The sequence below is a fragment of the Syngnathoides biaculeatus genome, chromosome 23, assembly GCF_019802595.1.
Source record: "Syngnathoides biaculeatus isolate LvHL_M chromosome 23, ASM1980259v1, whole genome shotgun sequence".
NCBI lineage: Eukaryota > Metazoa > Chordata > Actinopteri > Syngnathiformes > Syngnathidae > Syngnathoides > Syngnathoides biaculeatus.
The window spans coordinates 2165001-2190916 of NC_084662.1; the positions used below are offsets into that span (position 1 = coordinate 2165001).

Below are 25916 nucleotides of genomic sequence, written 5' to 3' on the forward strand. Positions count from 1 at the left end.
AACCAGACTGTGATGGAGGTACACAGTACTGATTAGATAACCGCTGTATAGAACTGTCTCAGCAGCTCTTGTGACAGGCCATGCTTCCTCAGAAGCCACAAGAAGTACATAATGGGCTGGGCTTTTTTGTGGATGGAGTTGATGTTTGTCCCCCACTTCAGTCCTCTTAGACTGTAATTCCCAAGAACTTGAAGGTCTCGACGGATGACAGAAGACAGTTGGACAGCGTCAGGGGCAGCTGTGGTGACGGATGCCTCCTGAAGTCCACAATCATCTCCACAGTCTTTAGAGTGCTCCAAGCAGGCTCGTGTTGACCAGAGCGAAGGTCCAGTCTCACCACTTCCTGTCGATACGGAGACTTGTTGCCATCTGACCGTGGTGTCATCTGCAAACTTCAGGAAATCGACAGTTGGATGCCACGAGGTGCCGTCGTCCGTGTCGAGCGAGAAGACCAAAGGGAAGAGGACACAAACTTGGTGTGCGCCGGTGGTGGTAGTGCGTGTGGATGAGGTGGTGTCCTCCAGCCTCACCTGCTGTGTCCTGCCTGTCAGGAAGTTGTAGCTCCACCGGGAGATGGCAGGCGAGACGCCGAGCTGGAGAACTTTGGAGGAGAGGAGTTCAGGGATGATGGTGTTGAATGCAGAGCTCAAGTCCACAAACAGGGTCCTCGCATAGGTACGCTCGCTGTCGAGATCTTCAAGGATGAAGTGCAGACCCATGTTGACGGCATCATCTGCAGACCTGTTGGCGCGATAGGCAAACTGCAGTGGATCCAGTTGGGGAGCTGTGACGCTCTTGAGGTGGTCCAGCACAAGGCGTTTGAAGAACTTCATGACCACAGATGTCAAGTCAACAGGCCTGTAGTCATTAAGACCTGAGACTGCTACTTTTTGGGGGACCGGAAAACAGTGGAGCTTTTGAAGCAGGCTGGGACTTCACACAGTTCTCGAGACCTGTTGAAGATTTTTTCGAAGACCGGAGCAAGTTGGTCTGCGCAAACTTTGAGGCAGGATGGGGGGGACACAAGGTCTGGGCCCCGTGCTTTGTTGATCTTTTGTTGTTTGAAGATCTGTGTAACGACCCCCTCAAGGATGCTTCACGGTGGAATGGAAGTTGGTGCAGCTTGGAGGGTGCGTAGTGTGTAAGTGTCTATTTGAGTTTAGGTCTGGAGACTGGCGAGGCCACGACAGAACCTTGATATGCTTCTTACGGAGCCAATCCCTGGTTTTCTTGATTGCGTGCTTCGGGTCATGTTGAAAGACCCAGCCACAGCCCATCTTCTATGCGCTAACTGAGGGAAAGAGGTTGTTCCCCAAAACCTCACAATACATGGCCGCGGACATCCTCTCCTTAATACAGTGCAGTTATCATGTCCCATGTGCAGAAAAACACCCCCAAAGTACGATGCTACCACCCCCATGCTTCACAGTAGGGATGTTGTTCTTGGGATGGAACTCATCATTCGTCTTCCTCCAAACACAGTTAGTGGAATTTTGACCAGAATGTTGCATTTTGGTCTCATCTGACCACAAAACTTTCTCCCATGACTCCTCTGTATCATCCAAATGGTCATTGGCAAACTTAAGACGGGCCTGGACGTGCTGGTTTAAGCAGGGAATCTTCCGTGCCATGCATGATTTCAAACCATGACGTCTTAGTGTATTATCAAGTCACCTTGGAAACGGTGGTCCCAGTTTTTTCAGGTCATTGACCAAGTCCTGTCGTGTAGTCCTGGGCTGATTCCTCACCTTTCTAAGGATCATTGAGACCCCACGAGGTGATACCTTGCATGCCGTTCCACTCAGATTGAGATTGGCCGTCATGTTTAGCTTCTTCCATTTTCTAATGATTGTTCCAACAGTGGACCTTTTTTCACCAATCTGCTTGGCAATTTCTCCATAGCCCTTTCCAGCCGTGTGGAGTTGTACAATTTTGTCTCTGTTGTCTTTGGACCGCTGGTCTTGGCCATGTTACAAGTTTGAGTCTTAGTTATTGTATGGGGTGGACAGGTTATGCAGCTAACGATCTCACACATGACAGGTGCATCTGATTCAGGATAATACATGGAGTGGAGGCTGACTTTTAAAGGCGGACTAAGACGTTTTGAGAGTCAGAATTCTCGCTGATAAGACAGGTGTTCAAGTACTTATTTGCAGCTTTATCACACAAATTGTTAAAAAAAAATCATACATTGTGATTTATGGATTTTTCTTTTTAGATTATCTCTGAGTGGACATGCACCTACCGGAAAATTTCAGACTCCTCCATCATTACTCAGTTGGAGAACTTGCAATATATGCAGGGTGTTCAATTACTTATTTTCTTCAATGTATGTGAAGTACACACTACCCACTATTACTCCTTGAGGACTTCTCTTTTCACATAAACTATTAGTAACCTAAAAAGCCAAGGCGACTGCCATTTTACAAGATGGCCTCCACTGAATATAAAGAAATATTGCATATTTCAAGTATATAGCATATTTCACCAAGTTTGCATGTTCTAACTGTGCTTGTATGGTTTTTAATGTTTGTTTGTCTATGTGCCATGAGACTGGCTGGAGACCAGTCCAAACTCACAGGGGATTGGCTCAAGCTTACCCACTAAATTAATGAGTCTAAGTGGTACAGAAAATTGATAGATGGGTTGACCAACTCAAATCAAGTTGAACATAATGTACACATGATGAAAAGAACAAAGATTTTAGTTATCAAGTTCAAGTGTCACAACAAAGGTAGAATACATATCCATTTGATGCTTTTTTATTCAAATATTTGAACCAGCCCAACCTTTTTCCCCCTCAAAAAAGACTGGATCATGCTAGAGTTTTCCCGGCTCGTGGAAACTGAGGGAAAGACGGAGTGTCCCGATTGGACGCCAGGGTGGAGGTTGCCTTGTCTCCGATTTATTTTTATTTTTTTCATTTTCTAAGTTGCTTATCCTCACAAGGGTTGCAGGAGTGCTCCCAATAAATTTTTTTAAAAACATTTTTAAAAAAATTCTAAAATCTTTGGAAGGAGGGAGTGTGGTTCATTACCAAATGGCCCACAGCCCGAAAACGGTCTATAGCCTGGTGGTGGGGGACCACTGATTACAAACAATTGGATGGTACCTGACATGTCACAGCAAGTGTATGGCACAGCTGGGTCTTCCCTGTCCGAAACTCCCCAAACATCTCTGTGATGGAACCAGTTTCAATCCCACCTTCCGGAGGAAAAAAAAAGTAGAATAAAAATTATTTTTCCAATGTAATCTCTTATGATTATGCTTCAGTAATAAATTCTTTGTTCGTACCTTTTTACATTTATGATATAAAACAATAGCGCCATGAAGTTCAAACACCTTCGAAATGTTTTGAATTTCAAGGCCTCTTTATACTCATGCGGCTGCATTGAGTCATGTGAACGACGCATTGACTGACATACTGTAAAATTATTTTAACAGTAAAGATTTAAGTGTTAATTGAACTGTGCTAAGAATTAAATTTGAATACAGCAGATAAAGACTGAAGAAACTGAAAACTGAAATGCATTACTCATTTAAATACATTAGTTACTTATTTGTACGTTGTTTTATTAGTAGTTTTGTACAGAAAACAGTTATACGGTTAACAGTTCACTATGTTCCATACAAATTGACTTCCCAAGAAGGGATGTACCCAAGGAAAGTTATACACAATGTGTTTACACCTGTGTCCTTGTTCCTTTTATTTCAAAATCCCCCAAAATCACAAAATCCTTTCAGGCCCTCCACATCCAGGCCAGCAACTGTTACAACTCCTTACCTTGGGTTGGCACTACTGAACAATCCAAACCAAAACTAGGAGGCATTCCAACAACTTGTTCTTCCTCGCAATTAACTTCTTAATGAGGTTAATTAAAATTAAACTAAAACATGCTGCCAATTTTTTTCGAGTTTGTCACATTCTGTCGGTCCAGTTATTATTATATATCATACTTTACTCCTCCACTCACTGTAGTCGTACACTGCACCATCTGCACATCAGAGGCTAACCAATACTAGCCTCTTGCACCTAAGTAGCATCTGCTCCACTTACACAATCAACTGAGGAATACCTGAAATACTTACACAATTGAGATTGTCCCCAAATTATTCCATGACTAGTCACTTTAAACCGCATACATTCCCTGAAGTCCTGGCGCCCTTTTCACAATGGTCATGGTACTGGACTATTGCTCTTGTACGAACTCTAACTGGTCTAAATGCTACCGGACCATGAATTCTTTGTCAAGGGAAAAAAAAACATCCATCATTGCCAGATTACTAGAAGCGCTTATTGCTCCGTAACTGTTACTACAACATCGTTATGTCTAAATGGACTGTCGATCTGTATGTATGTCGTACTAGAGAGGCTCGAACTACCGGAGACAAATTCTTTGTATGTTTCTGACATAATAGGAGAATAATATGACTCTGCTTCGAAATATTTGATTCATTGAGTGTTTTATTATTATTTTTACACCCAACTTTTTTTATACCGGCATCCTTGTCTATATTAGTGTTAAAAGTTTTTTTTTAAAAAAGACACTTGAGAAGATATAATTTTTTAATTTAAATTGCACGTTGCGGATGGGACTCAACCTCAGACTCTGCCTCCCGCGGCCCCAAGGTAAATGGAATTTGAGACCCCTGCTTTTGACCAAAAGATACGTGAAAAACATGTCCAAAATTCAGATTCAGAAGCCATCAGTTAACCTCACTATAGAAAAAAAAAAAGGAAAGTGAGAAGACTATCCACCGACTGAGCAAAATTACTGTGAAGGCGGTGGGACTTCTAAGCAAAAACCGTTTGTATTCTTACTGAGTGATTCAGTGCTCCGTAATTGGAGTTGACTACCACTAAGCAGGTGGATGATTGAACAAAAGGGTTGGTTCTGTTCAGTATCATAATTTTAATTTGGTATGTTGTTTTTTTAATCCTCATTTCCCATTTCCTCATTTCTTCATAGCAACAAACTCTGACAAAATCAGGAGAAAGCAGCTTTTAAAAACAAATTATTAGTGTTATACAGCAGTTGAAAGAAGTATCACGTCACCATTTTTAAATCACTAAATATAATTTGATTCATCTGAACATTTTGCCAACGTTGGGAACAATCAAAGTAATCCATACAAAACAATAGAACATATAAGATCAGAAATGATATTTGAAATTAATGCTCCTTTTAAATACAAATGGATCTTAGCTGGTTCAGTCCTAATTGATGCCCTACGACAGGGGTGTCAAACGTATGGTCCGCGGGTCCAATTTAATACGGCTCACAAGATGATTTTGTTAAGTATAAAATGATGGCATGGACATGGATATGGACACAAAAATGAGCTATAATTTTTCAAAAAATGGAACTGCTGTTCTGATTGCATCCACTGAATGGCACAATTACAGTTGTGTTCAACAAGGAAAAAGTACTTTGTACAGTAGGTCAAGTACGCAGTCTGGTATCTGATTTTCCTGTGCTGTTTATTACTTTTAAACAGAATCAGGGTTATTGCCCTAGTGTGTAAAAGCAGACAAGGAATTTTTCTCCGGCAGTCGGTGACGCATTGGTATGACATTCTGTGCAAAGAACAACAAAGTAACAAGAACAAAGAACAAGAGGCATTTCAGTTTATAGAAACTACTCCTAATAAGAGTCACCGATGTGCAAGATGTATAGTCTTCTTCTACATTTAGAACAGGTAAGAGATGAGAATGTGTCAACATCCCACATTGTGTTAAGCTTGTACAGAGTGACTTTACCCGTTCGGCATTCTCGTTTTAGACCAGTGCAATGAGAATTGTACAAAGGGAGCAATTTAAAGTGACGAATCGTGCAATAGTCGACAAAATATATTACTAATCCTCACACTGATTGGACCAGCAGGATGTGTGGTTGTGTCACAACAATGGCACGAGGCAGAAAATAGTTGGTTCACTAATCAAGAACTTAACTTAATTATCAGAGGGAAAAAACAGTTTGAATGCCTGGTAGATTTGACTTGCATTGATCGGTAGTGCTTTCCCGACCGAAGGAGAAGGAAGAGCTGGTGGCCAGGATGAGGAGGGTTTGAAAGGACCCTGCCCGCTCTGGACCTAGTTCGAGTTGCGTGCAAGCCTTCAATAGATTGGTGCTGACAATCCGTTCAGCGGTTTTGATTGTCCATTGCAAATAATTTAGAATTAGTTAGAAGGGCACAACTAGGTTGTTATGCAGTATTAAGACAATACGCTCGTTTTGCCCTTGTTTAGGGAACAGGATTATGTTTTTGTTTTTTTTTTATGTACTGTATACATATTTCTGCCTGAGAAACGAAACCCTGGTATAGTTCTGTGTTCATTGATATCCCTATGTGAATAACTGGCCATTATGTGTTCTTTATCCTCGGAATAAAAAAAATGTTTTATGATTAATAGTACTGCTGGGCTTCTACTATTTAGGACAATTAAAACAAGGAAACAATTGGGAAGTTTTTATTTTTAAGATATGATGTATATAACTTGGTATACAGTTAAGAAAATATAATATTTGAACACCCTGCTAAATTGCAAGCTCTCCCACTGAGAAATCATGGAGGGGTCTGAAATTTTCATCTTAGGTGCAGGTCCATTATGAGAGAGATAATCGAAAACAATAAATCCAGAAATCACAATGTATTACTTTTTAACAATGTATTTGTGTGACACAGCTGCAAATAAGTATTTGAACACCTATCAGCTAGAATTCTGACCCTCAAAACGTCTTAGTCCGCCTTTAAAAGTCCACCTCCACTCCATGTATTATCCTGAATCAGATGCGCCTGTGTGATGTTGTTAGCTGCAAAAAGAAACCTGTCCACTCCATACAATCAGTAAGACTCAAACTTGTAACATGGCCAAGACCAAAGAGCAGTTCAAAGATACCAGAGACAAAATTGTAAAACTCCACCCGGCTGGAAAGGGCGACTGAGAAATTGCCAAGCATCTTGGCGAAAAAAAGGTCCACTGTTGGAGCATTCATTAGAAAATGGAAGAAGCTAAACATGACGGTCAATCTCAATCGGAGGGGAGCCCCATGCAAGATATCACCTCGTGGGGTCTCAATGATCCTTCAAAAGGTGAGGAATCAGCCCAGGACTACATGACAGGATTTGGTCATGACCTGAAAAGAGCTGGAACCACCATTTCCAAGGTGACTGTTGGCAATATACTAAGACGTCACGGTTTGAAATCATGCATGGCACGGAAGGTTCCCCCTGCTTAAACCAGCACATGTCCAGGCCCATCTTAAGTTTGCCAATGACCATTTGCATGATACAGTGTTTGGAGGAAGACGAATGATGAGCTCCATTCCAAGAATACCATCCCTACTGTGAAGCATGGGGGTTGTAGCATCAAGCTTTGGGGGTGTTTTTTTGCACGTGGGATAGGACAACTGCACTGTATTAAGGAGAGGATGACCGCGGCCATGTATTGTGAGATTTTGGGGAACAACCTATTTCCCTCAGTCAGAGCATTGAAGATGGGTCGTGGCTGGGTCTTTCAAAATGACAATGACCCGAAACCAAGGAGTGGCTCCGTAAGAAGCATATCAATGTTCTGGCATGGCCTAGCCAGTCTCAAGACCTAAACCCAATAGAAAATCTTTGGAGGGAGCTGAAAGTCCATTTCTCTGATTTACAGAAGAACTGTATGGAGGAGTGGGCCAAAATCCTTCCTGCAGTGTGTGAATATCTACAGGAATTGTTTGACCTCTCTCATTGCAAACAAAGGCTATTGTACCAAATACTAACATTGGTTTTCTCTGGTGTTCAAATACTTATTTGCAGATGTATCACAGCACGCACAAAAAAAAAAAAAAAAAAAAAAATCATTAAAAATATACATTGTGATTTCTGGATTTTTCTTTTTAGTTTATCTCTCTCACAGTGGACATGTACCTACAATGAAAATTTCAGACCCCTTCATGCTTTCTAAGTGGGAGAACCTGCAATATAGCAGGGTGTTTAAATATTTTCCTTTACTATATATAGGCCATGATTTTCACCAGCCCACTAGAGCAGTGATTTTCAACCACTGTGCCGCGGCACACTAGTGTGCCGTGAGAGATCATCAGGTGTGCCGTGAGATTTTCTAACATTTTGTAACATTTTTGGTTAGTGGTGTGCCACAATATTTTTCCAATGTAAAAAATGTGCCGTGGCTCAAAAAAGGTTGAAAAACACTGCACTAGAGAATTGATTTTACTCCATGTGGCCCCTGAGCTAAAATGAGTTTGACACCTCTATCCTACAAAATGGCCTCACTCCCCAAGATGTGAGTCAAGCCATTTCATTTTTGCTAAGAGCAGAGAGCTGTCTCAAGACCATCACAAACTAATTGTGGCAAAACGTAACATTGGTACTGGTTACAGGCACTGTTTCTTCTCATTTTTATGTGTCTGACCAAACACTCTAAGGCTGTGAGCGCTCCCTTTGACGACACGCAACATCAGACGTATTCACTGTTGTCAATCAGTGTCATCCATTGAAGTTACATGGCTCATTAAAAGGTTCAGATTATATTCCCATTCGAACATTTTTAAGAACAATATGTTTTTGCAAACTTACACTGAAAATGTCAACAAACAAAAAAATACATTGCTAACCAAACCAAGCCAACTATGAACTATAAATTTGAAACATCGCTTCCAACTTTGTTTCATTTATTTATTTTTTAACCCACAATGATATCCCCGTCTGTTTTTTTGGTGTAAAACTGAATTATTGCTTGCAGAAAATCTTTCACAATGCATGTTGAAAGCTGAATGATGCTCCTTAACAGTTTTAAGGTTGTTATGTTGCCTCCTGTATTTAAAATACAAAATTAGCTTCTTGGGCAATGTATCATCTGTGCTTTCATCCTCGATCAGGCTGTGGCCAAGGGGGAATTTTGACATTACACACCATCTCATCCTGGATGTTCTACTTTGGCTTCAGACCAGACTTTTTTACTCAAAAAAAAGAGAAAATCTCGTCCAGTTTCACCACTTTTTCTTCCATTATTCACATACTCCGACATTCAATCAAGCAACAGGACTTTTTTTTTTCTTTCACAATTATTATCGAGAGTAAACATAAGCAGCATGTCTAACTCTCTGCTCAGACTGGTGGTGGGCCGTGTTTGTAAATATGAGTGTACCCCTTTAAGAGCGGAGGTGCGTGGGGTCAGGTAAAGTAGGAAGTCGAGTGTGTGGCCCGGTGTGGACAAGCAGCAGCTCGTTGTGGGAGGCAGTGTGTTGCCGTGTAAATGAATAAAATAAAAAAAGATGTAATTCTGTAGTTCACTGCACTGGATCTGTTTTCATCTGCGCTGAGAGTGTGCGACAAGTGCACAAATGCACAGTTGTGGAGCATAGAGGGAACATTGGTTACAGGCACATATCTAAGCCTCCTAATGTATCTAATCTAATGAGTATGGTTTGGGCCATCAACGTGAATCTATCAAGTGGAAAAGCCAATTATATGACAATAATTTTTCCTCAGTTTATAGCATATGTTTCCTGTTAATTTAGAATAAATCCCCTTGGTCAAACCAGCAAACTATTAAAACTTATATTGCATTTAAGACAATTTAAGCACACACAATACAATAAAAAAATATCACAAAATAGAAGTACAAAGACAGTTTAGTCGCGTATAACATGTGCTAACTAGCAAAACGACATATAGTCACCAAACTTGAACAAATGTTATTTTCAGCGAATGTTCCAGAATGCAGTGTGGTGTCTGTGTACTTGTCCAAAAGCAGCAGTATTAATAAAAAGCTCCATCCGCATCTGACGACGTAATCCTTCCCTCAGAACACAACAAAAGACCCAGGCCATATAGCCGGTGGCCACCGTTAGCCTTGACGCGGAGGTGGGTTGGCCGCATGTGGGGAGGAGAAAGGAGTTCTCCCCCCCCACCAGCCATGGGTGTCTGGGCACCCCTGAAGTATTAACTTTGCCCGGCATGGGTCCTCCTGTGTACGCTACATACACAAGACTTGTAAAAGAGTTAGGAAATTGAACAATTATAGGCCTGTTGTTTTGAATATTTTATCGGGTTCCTTGTCTGTCTGTCCAGCAGTCTGTTAGTAGTTAGAAGTAATCCGCCTATCATCTAAATATGGCTCAAAACGATCGGGTAATATGGCCCCGGTCACTTCACTCAATTCTGAGATGTTCTCTTCTCCGAAAAGAGCTCCAGTCTTAGAACAGGCATCAGAAAAATATGAAAATCTCTCTTGTTCATCTCCCATAGCAGGTGGCACAGCGTGTTTTCAATGGCGACTGTCCCAGCGGGACATCTGCACTGGGATGTCGAGTGAGACTTCTGCAACTTTGCACATTAAAGACACGCTCGCCGCTCACTTTTTTTTTTGTCTTGACATTGAAGTGAAGAATATTATTTTAGTTTTTATAACATGTAATTTAAAATGTATATTTGAGTGTCAGTTGCACTTTAAGCAGAAGTCAGAGAAACAGAGCTGCACAGGGGATAGCACAGTAATTTGTCATTTAAAGTGACGTAGCAGTGCAGTGGTCTGATTGCACTCCCATATATACTTATTATACTGGTCTTCAATGTAGTTTTCCCTAGTGGTAGAGTCAATGTGCTGCTTTGTGGTTGAGTTTGCGTTGTTCAAGTCTCCTACAATAAACAAGGCTGAATCTGGGTGCTCTTTTTAAAAATTTACCTGTTCAGCCAGCCTTGGCAATGTGACGTTTGAGTTCGTGGGAGGACCAAACGTGAACTTGTCCAGTGAGAAGAATGACTTATAGTTCCAAAACAGCGACTCAAAGTCAGGACTGCAATGTGAGCATTGAACTCTGTGACATTAATACAGTGTGCCCAGGCCCATTCACAGTTCACCGCCACGGCCCTGCATATTCGTGGATTTTGGTCTCATTTTTTTTTTATTGTCCTGTATTTTCACAATCTTTCTAGATAGATGAGAGTCCATATTAGATATGATGACTTACAATGTCGTGCACTTTATGTGCATCCAATTCCAACATTTGCAAACTTAGTTGTGTGACTTATCCAATAAAGTATACTTAAACACAATGGTTACACTGTTAGCATCCATGCTAGCACATGTTTTAGCATGTATGTAAGCAACTATTATGATTGCACTCACAAGGCACACAGGAACAAATACATTTCACATCTGTAAGCAGATTACTGCACTCACTGCCTGTGTAGGCAGGGCATTACTGATGATGCTGGTCACACTACACTCAAGGTGTCATATCTAAAATAAAATTAGCACACCACAGCAAACAGAATATCATAATTATCAAATAACAAAACCAAGTGAAAAATGACTTGAGAAATAATTGACAAAACATACACTTTAAACACCATTTACATCCTCCCAGCATGCTTTGCGCTACTCCCAGTATGCTTTGCGGCTCTAAGAACCTCCTTTGTTCACAGGACAATTTTGCACATAAGGCATGCTCTGTCCATGCGGCATCCACCGCAGCTGCTCCACAAGTAACTCAGCGGGGGGGGGGGAAATCACACTGAAAGCTTGTTTGAAATCTGTCATGTTGATTTTCTCCATGAGTCTTCAGTACGGAACCTTTTGTCTTTCGAATCGGATACCATAGGGGCTTACTTTACTTACTAAGACACAGACATCATGGAAACAGGACAAAAGGCACAGTGTTAGATAATTTATGGCAATCATCTACTGGGACAGCTGGATTATTCCAATTTTCTGAAATGTTTCACCTTTCGGCTGCTTCAGTTCCAAATTTTTAAATCTGGAGTCTCCTTCATCATGTCTCTGATGGGTCAATCCCCAGGGGATGGTCACAAAGGATTGTCATTTATGTCTCTGAGCATGGCTAGTGAAAGACCAGTGAAATGTTTCCAGAAAACAATAAGAGTCCAGTCATCTTTATTCAAACCTTTAAAGATTATCATGATCTGGATATCTGAACACCAACCAGATGTCGTCAACGAAGAGCTAATTCCAATTAATCCCCTTAGCCTTTTGTTCTGCAAGAACACAAGAATGACAGGTGTCCCAAATTTCCGTAAGGCGAAAAGGGAGTTCTAAGACAACAGGGCGTATAGTCCTTGAAACACAGTGTGGTCCAGGAACTCACTGGAGGTGGTCCAGCGAGGTGTATGGCACTTGGCCCTGGTTGACTGATGAAGGCTTGATTACAACACAGCAGGAGAAGTACGTAGTAATTATTGATATTCACACAAATGACACTTATCTTCTTCTCCTTTAATTGTCCTCTAAAGCAGCTTCAGTCCAGCTCCCATGCCAGATGGAGACAAAGTACGTGAGTAGGCTCTCAATTTTGTGTTCAGGATGTTTTTCCTGAGGACTCTCAGGAAGTGGAGACGCTGTTGAACCTTCTTGATGACCAGTGGAATGTTGTCTGTCCAGAAGAGGTCCTCAGCGATCAGAATGCCCTGGAACCTGAATGTGTGGATTATCTGCACACACTCACTGTTGATGATAAGGGGAGGCGGTCCAGATCTTTTCCTCCTGAAGTCCACAATGATCTCCTTTGTTTTTGTAATGTTCAGTGCCAAATTAATGTCTGAACACCGTGTTGTGAGCTTCTGGACCTTCTCTCTGTAGGCTGCATTGTCTATGATATCAGCCCGACCAGTTGTGTCATCAGCGAATTTGATGAGGTTATTTTTCTGGACTGTGCTGCAGTTGAAAGTGTAGAGACAGTACAGGAGGGGGCTCAGCACACACCCCTTGTGGTGAGCCGGTGCTCAGTGTGTGTGTGTAGAAGAAAGGTGGGAGCATTCTGGCGTCTGTTGGTCAAAAGGTCCTTGATCCAGGTGCATGTAAGAGGAAGGAGGCCCAGGAGGTCCAGTTTAGTCATCAGAATGTCCGGTGCGATTGTGTTAAAGGCCGAGCTACATTCCCCAAACAACATCCTACCGTAGCTTTGCAGTTGTTCCGGGTGGCTCAACATAGTATGTAGATTACCGACGATGGTGTCCTTTGTTCATCGATTCGCCCCTGTATGCGAATTGTGGGAGTCGAAGTTGAGGGGGAGACAGTCTTTGATGTGCTTGAGAAATAGCCTCTCAAAGGACTTCATGATGACAGGTGTGAACGCAACAGGGCTCAGCATTTGAACACTCCTGTGTTCAAACTACACGGGGATCAGACTCCTCAGTCTCCCTGGTAGAGTCTATTCAGGGAAGTCAGGCTCTTTTATGGTCAGGTTTGGACTCTGCCAAGGCTGCCCTTTGTCACAGATTCTTTTATGGAGAGAACTTATAGGTGCCTCCGAGGCATAGAGGGGGTCCGGTTTGGTTTTCTCAGTATTGCATCTTTGCTTTTCACAAATGATCCGATTTGTTGGCTTCATCAAGCCGTGATCTCAAATTCTCATTGGAGCAGTTCATAGAAATGTGGAGCAGGTGGGATGAGAATCAGGGCCTCCAAATCTGAGACTATGGTCCTTGGCCAGAAAAGGATAGAGTGCCCTCTCTAGGTTGCAGATGACATTCTGCCTGTAGCAGAGGAATTCAAGTATCTTGGGGTCTTGTTTGCAACTGAGAGAAGAATGGAATGTGAGATCAATGGCGGATTGGTACAGGGTCTGCAGTGATGCAGAATTTCTATCACTCTATTGTGGTGAAGAAAGAGCAAAATACTTGGTATGGAGGATCCATATTTAATGCAGAAGTCGATGTTTTCACAGATGATGATGCTCCCAATGTCATGTTATTAATTTTATGTATATATATATATATATATATATATATATATATATATTATATATATATATATACACAGACACATATACATATACACACACACACACATACATACATTTACAAATTAATGTTGTATATTTAGGGGGTGTGGGAGGAAACTGGAGTGCCCGGAGGAAACCCATGCAAATACGTGGAGAACATGCAAACTCCACACGGGCAAGTCCAGGTTCGAACCCGGGACCTCAGAACTGTGAAGCCAACGCGTTACCAGCTGAGCAATCGTGCCGCCCATGTAGTACATATACATATATATATATATATATATATATATATATTTTTTTTTTTTTTTTTTTTTTTTTTTTTAATACAAAATTATCTTTTTGTGCACTGTATTATCTGTGCTTTCATCCTGGACGGATCAGGCTGGGCCAAGGTGGAATTTTAAAATTACACATCATCTCATCCTGCACTTTCTACATTGGCTTCAGACCAGACATTTCCCATTCTGAAAAGAGAAAATCTCATTCAGTTGAACCACTTTTTCTTCGATTATTAACATACTCTGACAGTAATCTTAAAACAACAGCATTTCTTCTTTAACTTTCTCCATTAATATCGACAGTAATCATAAGCAGCATGTCTAGCTCGTCTTTGCTCTACGTTGCCCAGACTGTGTTGCGAAGTTAAGCACCATGGTGGACGCTGTCATTATAAAACACATTGGTGGGCTGCGTAAGTACTGTAACATTTGTAATTATGAGTTGTACGTCTTTAAGAGTGGGTATGGGGGACGGGTGTAAGGTAAACTAGGAAAAAGAAAGTGTGGCGGAGCAGCGGTCGTTGTCAGAGAAAGTTCCGTGTGCTGCCTAAAAGAAACGAGTAGGTTCTTCTTTTCATTTTTTACAGTACGAATGTGAATTGTGCCATTGGATGAAACAACCAGTCATACCTCAGTGCTTTAATCACATTGCAAAATGCCACAAATTGAATAGTTGTATGTTATATTTTCAATTTGCATTGGATTTTTTTCACGCTCAACACAGAATATCTGCGAAGAGACTGCATCAGCGGTGCACAATTGCGCACGGGCGCAGTTTAGAGGGAACATTGGCGACTTTTTTTTTTTGGGATGCCGTCCTACGACCCACCAAGTCGATCGCGATCGAGACAATGAGCACCCCTGTCGATTCGTCAATTTAAACTGCTACCTTTGCACAATTGTCAGGGCATCGGTCTATATCAGTGAACTGCGAATGGGTAAAGGCACTCTGTATAAGCTTAACATATGGGATGTTGATGCAGTCTTAAGTGCTCTAAATAAAGAAAAATCTGCATCTTGCACAACTGTGACTCTTATCAGGGATAGTTCCCATTAACTGAATGTCTATTGTTTTTTGTTCTTGTTGGCTGGTTTGTTCTTTGTTTGTTCTGAATGTTGTACCAGGGCGGCACCGACTGCCAGTGACAAATTCCTTGTGTGTTGTTCCATACTTGGCCATTAATGCTGATTCTGATTCATGGAAAAAAAAAAAAGTGTGTTCAAGATGTATAATCCAACAACTGACGTTGGATTGAACAGGTTCCAATTTCAAGGAACCACTGTATATGAAGAAATTGGGAAGAAACTTTGCAGATCAGAAATTACAAACCATTTAGGAGTTTGTCCAATTCCTTAGAACCTGTAGATATTTGGATGATTTCTGCTCTTCTCTGGTGGAACTCAGTCGCTGTAGTGAAGCCCATAGGTACAAGCTTGGCAGATTCCACCTGCAAAGAGGAAGTGATTCAATTGTTAGCAACATGAGTAAGAATGTTATTGTGTGTAGCTTCATAAAATATATACTCGACAATCTGATAATCTATAGACAACCTGTTACAGTAGAAAACGAACATAGGTCTAATCTGCAGCAAGTATGTTTGCTGTATTTATTGATTGGTCAGATATTTCATAGTTGTCTTAATTAAATAAACTAGAATACTGTTTATTTCAGAATCCTCCATATAACAGGAATGTAAAAAAAAATATCTTCAGCAGTTGGAGTCGCTCAAATAGAATAGACAACTTTTGAGACACAAAAAACACTTTGGAGAGTCACTTAGCAAAAAAGATTACCTGGTAAAGTAATGTGGTAATGCTGATACAATTGGATGTGGGGTGCAAAAAAGTCATTTTTAAATCTATCCATGAGGTGTTCAAGTCGTCAGCTATTCCTTTATTGTCTTCCGCTTGTAGAGATGGCAACTGATAGTTGTTTTTTCATTTTAACCCTCACCAGACTAATTTAGTCATTAGCAGTTAACTGTTTTGCATCTTTCCCGTATAATTTCTCTTTACAATGTTAATTTATTTTGTCAACTCATTTGAAGAGCAGTTGTACAGGGCTCTGTCCCTAGATTAATGGGTTTCATCTTTAGCCTGGTGAAAGGCTCATATTTTTGGAATAAAATGATGTAATCTTCCAACTGTAGCATTTAAAAATTAAAGCTGAGAAGGAATTGTGGTTTTAAAACCAACAAAAAAACACTGACCAGTCAGTGTCACAACCAGAACACGGGATTGGACCCAAATGCACAATTCAGGAGACATAGAGGCGGTTCGGGAAACGTTTTTATTCAGTCCAGTGTCGGGGATCAACCAGGCAGTCCACGGGAGCAGCAGGAACAGAGTCAGGCGTGAGAGGCAGGTCAGTAGGCAGGCAGGGGTCGGTACATGGGAGAGCAGGAACGGAATCAGGAGAGTCCAAGAACGAGGCATGTGGCAACAATCTGACAGAGGCCATACCGTACATGGAGTACTATTTGTATCATCCATGATGACATGGAACGAGGCCCAGGTGTGCACTTCATTGACCAAGTCCTGTCGTGTAGTCCTGGGCTGGATTTTTCTTTTTAGATTATCTCTCTCACAGTAGACATGCGCCTATGATGAAAATTTCAGACCCCTCCATGATTTCTAAGTGGGAAAACTTGCAATATAGCAGGGTGTTCAAATACTTATTTTCTTCACAGTGTAAGACAAATGGGCAGTAGATCTAGGTGCAGTTTAGACAAGAAACCACTATGAGCTTGTGTATAAACCACAAGAATTATGCATCGATTTTACCTTGCTGTGGTAAGGAAATAAAATTGGGTTCTAAAAATCTATTGGGTTTGAGTCCACACTTGGCTTAAGTAGGTTTGAGTCCTTTGAACGGCGGGGTCACCTGTCCAAAGGGGGCCGCAGTACAAAAAGGGGTTGAAGTCTGAAAGTGCGAGTGTATGCAACGAGTCCCTAAAAACTGAAGCAGTGGACAGTCAGAAACCTAACAAGTGCTAATGTAAGGCGTTGTCAGCTGAAGTAGGTGGCAAGTGACAACTCGTTAATATTTCTTGCAGTCAAAAAACAAAACAAGATCCACAAGGTCGTGTTTGCTCCACTGTCATAGTTAATTGTGGAAAATTGCCAGGGAATTGGCTGGTGATGAAAAATACATTAAACTAAAACATGAAGGATCAGTAGAATATTTGCGTCAATGTATAGAACGTCACCACCTCGAATGTACTAAAATGCCTGTGTCATCAACACACCCTAACCTTGATGCAATTGCAATGGACTTGAATCTGACTGTCTCTCAGAATTTGCTCAGATTGGAATGCTAAGGTCCCTGCCTTCGGCCAACACCCAGCTCACATCTGACCTCGACGGCTCCTCCAACAGGTGGTGAAGCTTTAGGAAGGGGGACCTACATTATCATTTTGGGGTGTGCCCAGTCAGGCCCCATTGGTGAAGGCCCGGCTCGGCAGTTGCATTCAAGCCCCACCTCCAAGCCTGGCTGCAGAAGGGGAACCCAGTGACCTGCGTCACCACAGGGGGCTTTTTGGCATGCTTTTGTCTGTTCCCTCGCCAGACCTGTTTGGCATGAGTTGCCCTACCAATTTCTGTTCATGCATTTTCAGCACTGTTAATTTTAAATGTCCTGTTTTTTAATAAAGAGATGGAAATTTTTATCCAATTCATCTCTGAATTGAAAAAATTATTTACAGATTGGACAAAACGGTGACCGACTGTGACCATAGCTGCCTCACAGTTCTGACGACACGGGTTCGAATTTGGCCTCACTTTTCCAAAGTTTGCATATTCTTACTTACTATGATTTTATCAGCTTTAGCTTCACTAATGCCTTTAATGTTGAGCAGCTCCTTCTTCGGCACATAAGCCACTGCCTCAATGGTGTGGAAACCTGCATCCTCCAGTTTCTTGATGTCACTCGCACTTATTCCACATTGCTGCAGAGAAAAGAAAGAACGCAAAAAGAGAGAGAGTGGGGAGGGATAAACCCTTTACAAGAATGAAATCAACAAAACTAAAATTTCAAAGTGGAAAATAAGATGTATAAATGTCAATTTTTGCATTACTCGATGGAATGAGGGTGTCAGGGTGGAGGAGGTTATAACCTAAAAAAAAAAAACAATTGGAAAACAGAAAACTCACCAGCGAAGTCAAGAGTCTTACAGATACATTTAAGCAGTACAGCATTTCAGCACAATTATCCAGTGCAAATACACCCAAAAAAGGGTCAATGGCAAACAGCAAATTATCAAACAGCATAAGGGGTTTCATTTCATATGCTTGCCCATGCCTGCGTGGGTTTTCTACGGGCACTCCGGTTTCCCCCCACTTCCCAAAAACATGTAACATTAAATCCCGGGTGTCATCCCTATAAATATTTTAAAATAGATATTGTAATGTAAAGTACATATAACATTATTCACTTAAATGTCTAGACAAAAAAATAAATGTGAGCGGAGAGCGCGTCATGTGCAAAGTTGCAGAAGTGTCGTTCTACAATATCCAACTGGTCGCCATATTGGCTGCGTCCTCTGTCCGTGACGTCACCCGGACATTCGCAAATGAAAACACGCGGTGCACCCTAACTATGGGAGACAAACGCGCCCCGTCTGACACGGAAGCTCTTTTCGAAAAGGAGAACACCACATAACCGAGTGAAGCTACCGGGGCAATATTACACTATTGTTTTGAACCCTCGGGGCAATATTACACTATTGTTTCGAGCCATATTCAGATGATATGTGATCACGGCCAAACCTCATCTCCATCCGATCCACTTCCGCGGCGGAGATGAGCCATCGCAGCTCAGCGCAGCCAGCCATTGTGGCTTATGACGGAGCCGGCCTGCTTTAGGGGGGTGTTCACAGACGCCGCAGTATTGAGCAACACAGTCGAGCTGGGGCACTTTATGGACGCACGCGGCTGAGTTCTTCAGAGCCGCCCCCGTCCCCTTTCGCAGAAGCACTGACTGCCGAACGCAGCGCCTCAGCCGGTCTGGCTGATTTTCTGCACCATGGTGGCATATAAGGAGGAGGTGGAGCCGAGTCATGCTGCTTTTAGGGGTATGTTCAAATCTGCCGCAGTACTTGTTGAACACCGTCGAGCCGGGGCACATTACTGTCTACCTGTTATTTGGAACCCACGAAGCTCTCGTCCTCTGCACCCATGCAATCCATTTTTCACAACGAACCGGGTCGCTTGCAAACTTATTATGAAGGGTAAATCCATACTCCCAAGTGTTCAAGCAATTTCCAGCAATGAATGCAATGAGCCGGCATTTTGGCTAACACGAAGGAACAACGAGATACATTCCCAGAGGTAAAACTAATGGAAACAAACGAGTCCACTAGGGCGCCTCTGTCCTGTACGTCACTTCCTGCTTCTTCTCGAAAACAAATCCCTCGAGAGGATTTTCATGGCGGGAGTTACAAAAAGCTGTATACGTCAAAATCATGTTTTGTGGTGAAAAAACACATGGGACCATATTGGCTGTGGGTTTTTCATTAATAATATACCAAAAATCATCAATTTCATGACACTTGAAATTTAATTGGACACTCTAAATTGCCCCTAGGGGTGACTGCGAGTGCGGCTGTGTGTCTATGTGCCCTGTGATTGGCTGGCAACCAGTTCAGGGTGTACCCCACCTCCTGTCCCTTGTGACTATAAGCGGCTAAATGGATGGATGGATATATCCATATAATGAATAGAATATAATGAATCACTCATTCGACCCGTCGTGATTATATGTGTGTGTTGAAAGGACATCCTTGAAAATGAGATACAGTAAGTATACATTAAGTACGTTTCTTTCGGCTTGTCCCTTTCGGGGTCGCCACAGCATGTCATCTCAGATGAACGCACATATATGTTTGGCACAATTTTTACGCCGGATGCCTTTCCTGACGCAACCCTTGATGTTGTACACATGCAGGGTGTTACATCAAAACTAAAATGATCACACCACAGCAAACTGTAGTATAACTAGTAAATAACACAAATAAAATAATGAATCACAAAATAATTGACACAAAGCATGGATTTTAAGTGCTATTTACATGATCCCAGCATGTTTTGCGAAAATATGAAGGTCCTGGGTGCCACAAAGCAGAATCTTAAAGGAAGATTCTCCCCAAAATTCATATGTACAATAAACCCTCCAATGTGATGTAATATTATTATTACATATATTTCGGACATTAATTGAAAAAGAAAATAAAGAACATTTTTAAAATCCAAGCAAATTCTGGATATGTGCCAGCTTTCACACCCAAACACGGAAGAAATATCCTTGACCCCGACCCTTGACGTCGCCGGTGCTTACCATTACAGACCATTCGTTCTAGCTAAGCCAAGATGCCGACGTGTTGTGCAATAAAACTGAGAAAACACACCCAAATTTTTCCTCCTTTAACCTCCCGTGGGGTTAAACTGACAGGATAAAGATGCGACTGTCACAGTTGAGGCTTGTTCACCAGCCAGGGAAATTTGCACACATCTAATCATTACTGGTTATTAGCTGCATAGTTATAACCTCTCATGCTGGTACAGTATAAGCAACAGCATACTTTATGAGGCGGCACGGTGGCACAACTGTTCAATCCCGGACCTCCGTGTGTGTGTGTGTGTGTGTGGTGTGTGTGTGTGTGAGAGAGAGAGAGAGAGAGAGAGAGAGGAAAAAAGAAAAAAATCCAAGTTCAATTATGTACTCTGTTGCTGTTGTCATCGGCTTGTTCGAATGGATCTAGCTGCCAGTGTTCAAGGACTACGAAACACTCCTTGAACACTGGCAGCTAGATTTATTCCACACGTCCACCATCCACATAGTTGCAATTGTGAATGTTACTCAGTGACAATATACAAGCGCATTGTCATGAGGTTCCACCTCTGCACCCGGGACCTACAAGACCAGAAAAAAACACTTCTGTATCTTATGCTCTTCAGTTTATGCTCTTAAAGGAACACTTTGATGAGGGTTCAGTGTTTCTTTTAATGCCAGAGTTATCCACAGATTTCACCAAGAAACATCTCTAAATTGGAAAAGTATTATCGTGGAATAAATCTAGCTGCCAGTGTTCAAGGAGTGTTTCGTAGTCCTTGAACACTGGCAGCTAGATCCATTCGAACAAGCCGATGACAACAGCAACAGAGTACATAATTGAACTTGGATTTTTTTTCTTTTTTCCTCTCTCACTCTCTCTCTCTTTCTTTTATTGTGGTTCTGCAATTTTTGTTTTTTCAGTTTAAATTTGATTAGCAGGAAAAAAAGTGAATCCTTTATCTGACCAACTTCTCCTCGAAAAGCCTAAAATAACTAAAAATGTAATTGTAAATACATTTGGAATTTTGCAACACTATTTAAGAGTATGGATCAATAACATGTTGCCACCAGGAAGCAGGTAGCCCCCAAGAAACATGTATCCAGCGGGCCCGTTCTAAAGATAGCAAACCATTGATGCAGCATCGTGAGCCTTCACTTGCCTATTCGCCACCCTTCATTGTGCTGTTATCGCGACTGGATACTATACAGGTGGTCATTATTAAATGTATTTAAAATGCCCATGAAGGGCAATATGGCTGTGGCAATATTCATATTTTGAAGGGATATAACTACTGTACCGTAAGACCTAACTGGGAACATAGCTCAAATACAAAAACCTGCTGATTTAAAATCTAATTTGAATGTCATGCTTCTTAAAATCATTGATAATTTCTGTTCTACTATATTCAGATTCGTTAAATGGAACATTTTGATACGACTTACCACTAACACACAGGTAAACCAAATATATCCATCAATATATATACATACATACCTCTAGTCTGCATAGAGGCTGGGGTCCATAGTTTTCTTCCTCCTCAAACTCAGTTTCAATCGTGGCCTCATATCCCATCGCCATGATCTAAATGTGAAAGCCAGTGAAGAAAAAAAAGGCATACAATTAATTGCTAAAATCTACATTTTTATTGCATAGTATACTACACTACTACTAATACTCCCGAAAATGTGCAAATTATAAATGTCATTTTTCAAATGAATTTATATGTGCATTTTTCTACAATTACTACAATGCAGTTGGGGAGGTTATTCAATAAGACAAAAGTCATTATTTGTATCACTCACCCATCACTCAGTTGATGGGTCAGAGAAGTCAATATAGAGTTATGCATGTATCCACCACTGATCTTGATCTCGAAAGTGGTTACTCGACGCAAAGCACTCAAGATTGCGCAATTTGAGTGGTGGTGAAAGTGCTTTTCATGGAAAAACCAAGCCATGTACAGGACGTTATCATGACTGATTTCTCAAAGTTTCACTGCGTTTATGTTTCTCACCTCACCAACAAACACCATTCATGACGGTGAAGAACAGGTGTCGCAAATTTAATTGCAAATGTGCCACTTTTTTAAAAAAACATGAAATGAGAAACATTTTACCTGATTAGAGTATACAAATTAAGCTCAAAATCTTCTTGGTGGGATAGGCCATTATTTTAATCCATATACATAATTTTTGGACGCGCATGATTATAAACCTCTACCCAGTACATTTTTAAAGGAAAAAACATTTTGTACATACATAAGCCACACGTGCCCACACTGAAACATAAGATATTTACAAAGACAGTACACAGAAAGAGTTTTCATAGTTTTAATAATATACCTTAACTTTTCTTTCCAAACAATGCCTGTGACGAGGCAGTAACAGCAGCAATACGGGACTAACACAGCACTAACAGGGCTGGGTAAAAACCGTACCGATAAAAGTGACGTGGCAGCAGCACAGCAGCAACACGGTTCAGGCTATCTGCTTTTATTATCTCTGAAAGCTTTTTTTTCGTCTTTTTTCATTGCTCCAGTTCTTCCCGCTCCGGTTTCCACTGTCTCACCATCGATTCATTTAGGCGAAGTTTACGTACAGCAGCTCCGTTTCCGTCTTTATTGGCAAGCTCAATTGCTTGTAACTTGACAGCTGCATCATATGCATTTCTTTTTACATTTTCCATGATGAGGGGTCTACTGATGCTAATTTTATTCATGCACAAAGCACGAAGTTACATTAAACTTGCATCTTCCTCGACACATATATTCCACCTCATTTTTACCTTTTCTGCTCGAGCGCCTCTGGTGGTCGTTAGAAAAATATCCTTAAATTAGCCGCATCATTGCATAAGCCGGAGGGTTGAAACCATGTGTCAAAAGTCGTAGCTTATAGTCCAGAAATTACGGTAGCCATTTTATTATACATTTGTCTATGGCTCTGCCAAATTTGATGTAAATTGATGCACGAACAGACATTTTTTGGACAAACAACTGGCCAGGTCCCTTTGTGTGACGTTATTCTCACCCGCCATGATGACGCATGTTTTTCCCGCCTGTCACTTCAAACTCTAACTTCATGAATTTTATCAATCACAAATGCTTCTAAACTATGCTCTATTTATTCACAGATGTGTAGTCGTCATGATTTGTGGAGTGTTTGTTTAGTGCCAAATTAAACTGTCACCTGACAGCCATCTGGAAAATTTGTCTCGCTCATCCATTTTTTCTAAATTCAGGCTGTTGGCTTGCTATGATTACTCAAACTTGACCAATGTAGTGGATTTCTGATAAGAATTCTATTAAACAATATAAGGAGGAATGCATGTACACATTTAGAAGCTTAATGACTTGATGGGACCTATTATAAAACTACATACAGCAGTACTAATCATACAGCCATATTTGCTATATTACATTTCTGTTACTTTATATTTGTAAACTATATTTACAACACAGTATTCAGACTATTTATTGCGTGTTGAAACGTACAACTTGAAGATCTAATCCAGATAACCTATATTTTATTTATGTATTACACAAACGTAGCTTATGTTTCATTAAAAAAAATATTTTAAAAATTCAACACAACAGCTAAGAAATACATTTGTGCCAAAGTGCACATCTTTTTTGTAATCCGAATGCCTCTGATGGCTGTTTCAAACCGAGGCTCTGTGGAAGCTGCTGCCGTGTGATGTCACATCCAGACAACCCCAGTAAAGAAAATGGCTTCCGATTTAGATAATCAGAAACACTGCGAGTGGGATCAAGAAGAGATAGACAGCAGTGATGAAGTTTTTATGGAATGCTCTGTGGAAGAGATAGGAACTGAAGAGGAGGAATTTTCTAATTCTTCCCATGTTCGAAAAACATCCCATGCAGGTGTAATTAAAGCCCAAGTGTCATCCCGATAAACATTCTAAAATAGATATTGGAATGAAAAATACATATAACATTATTCACTTCAATGTCTATACGAAAAAATAAATGTGAGCAGAGAACGCGTCATCCATGCGCAAAGTTGCAGAAGTGTCATTGTACAATATTCAAGTGGTCGCCATATTGGCTGCATCCTCCGTCCGTGACCTCACCCGGACATTCGCCAATGAAAACACGCGGTGCACCCTAACTATGGGAGACAAACGTGCCCCGTCTGACACTGAAGCTCTTTTCGAAAAGGAGAAGACCACACAACTGAGTGAAGCTACCGGGGCAACATTACATTATTGTTTCGAGCCCCCGGGGCAATATTACACTATTGTTTCGAGCCATATTCAGATGATATGCGATCACGGCCAAACTGCATCTCCGTCTAATCCACTTCCGCGGCGGAAATGAGCCATCGCGGCTCATGCGTGCTGCTTTAGGGGTTGTTCATAGCCACCGCAGTACGCGATAAACAATACAGTCGAGCGGCCGAGTGAGGCATTTTCGGCTGGGTTCTTTAGAGCCGGCCCCATCCACAAAGCCCGACGCGCAGCCTTCACAGAAGTCGCGACTGCCGAACATGGCGCCTCAGCCGGTGTGGCAGATTTTCGGCGCTGTGGTGGAATATAATGGAGCCGAGCTGTGCTGCTTTTAGGGGGATGTTCATCGCCACCCCAGTACTCAATTAACACCGTCGAGCCGGGGCACATTACTGCACGCACGCGGCTGAGTGAGGCATTCTTGGCTGGGTTCTTTAGATTCACCACCGTCCGCGCAGTAGCCCGACGCCGTCCGATGTGGACATCAACATTTTTTGTTCGCGGATCTTTTGTTATGTTATGAGAGACAGATTACGTGGTCCGCCCCAAACTATGATTTTTTTTTTAGTAGGTGTATACACACCTGCCTGTTATTGGAAACCCACGAAGCTCTCGTCCTCTGCACCTGTGCAAGCCACAACGAACCTGGTCTCTTGCAAACTTATGAAGAGCAAATCCATTCTCCTGAGTGTTCAAGCAATGTCCAGCAATGCAATGAGCAGGAATTTTGGCTAACAGGAAGGAACAACGAGCTACCTTCCCGGAGGTAAAACTAATGGAAACAAACGAGTCCACTTGGGGGCGCCGCTGTCCTTTACGTCACTTCCTGCTTCTTCTCGAAAACAAATCCCTCGGGAGGATTTACATGGCGGGAGTTACAAAAAGCTATAAACGTCAAAATCCTGTTTTGTTGTGAAAAAACACATGGGCCCATATTGGCTGACGTTTTTTCATGAATAACAAACTAAAAATCATCCATTTCAAGACAGTAGCCGTTTAAACCATATATATTCGAACCTGGGTTGACGAATGCAACACAAGGATTCAGCAAAACCTGACGAAGCTGACGTGGAACTTCGTCACCCAAAACACACACTGGTAGGTGCCTTAAGAAATCTACGTACACCTTGTTAACAAAATAATCAAATTCACACACGTTCAAACGTCTGATGCTGCTTGCACATAACAGTGAGTCGTTTGTTGTTGTACTAGAGACTGAGTAGACGAGGCGTAAAACAAAAATCGAAACCTTCGGTATCATTCCGTGTTGGGTTTAGGTCTTGAGACTAGCAAGGACACGCCAGAAC

The 25916-nt window shown here is 41.6% G+C and overlaps 1 protein-coding gene across 5 annotated transcripts in view; it reads right to left on the reverse strand.

Moving 5' to 3' along the window:
• rad51 (RAD51 recombinase) overlaps positions 1-25916 on the reverse strand; it is a 70502-nt gene that overhangs the window by 41804 nt on the left and 2782 nt on the right. For all 5 annotated transcript variants that reach the window (XM_061811470.1, XM_061811471.1, XM_061811468.1 and 2 more), the window contains exons 2-5: positions 21859-21945; positions 17842-17979; positions 15363-15480; positions 3113-3204 (exon numbers count right to left, since the gene is read on the reverse strand). In XM_061811470.1, coding sequence (XP_061667454.1) covers positions 3113-3204; positions 15363-15480; positions 17842-17979; positions 21859-21942 — 432 coding nt within the window. In that variant the 5' untranslated portion in view covers positions 21943-21945. The remainder of the gene's footprint in view (positions 1-3112; positions 3205-15362; positions 15481-17841; positions 17980-21858; positions 21946-25916) is intronic.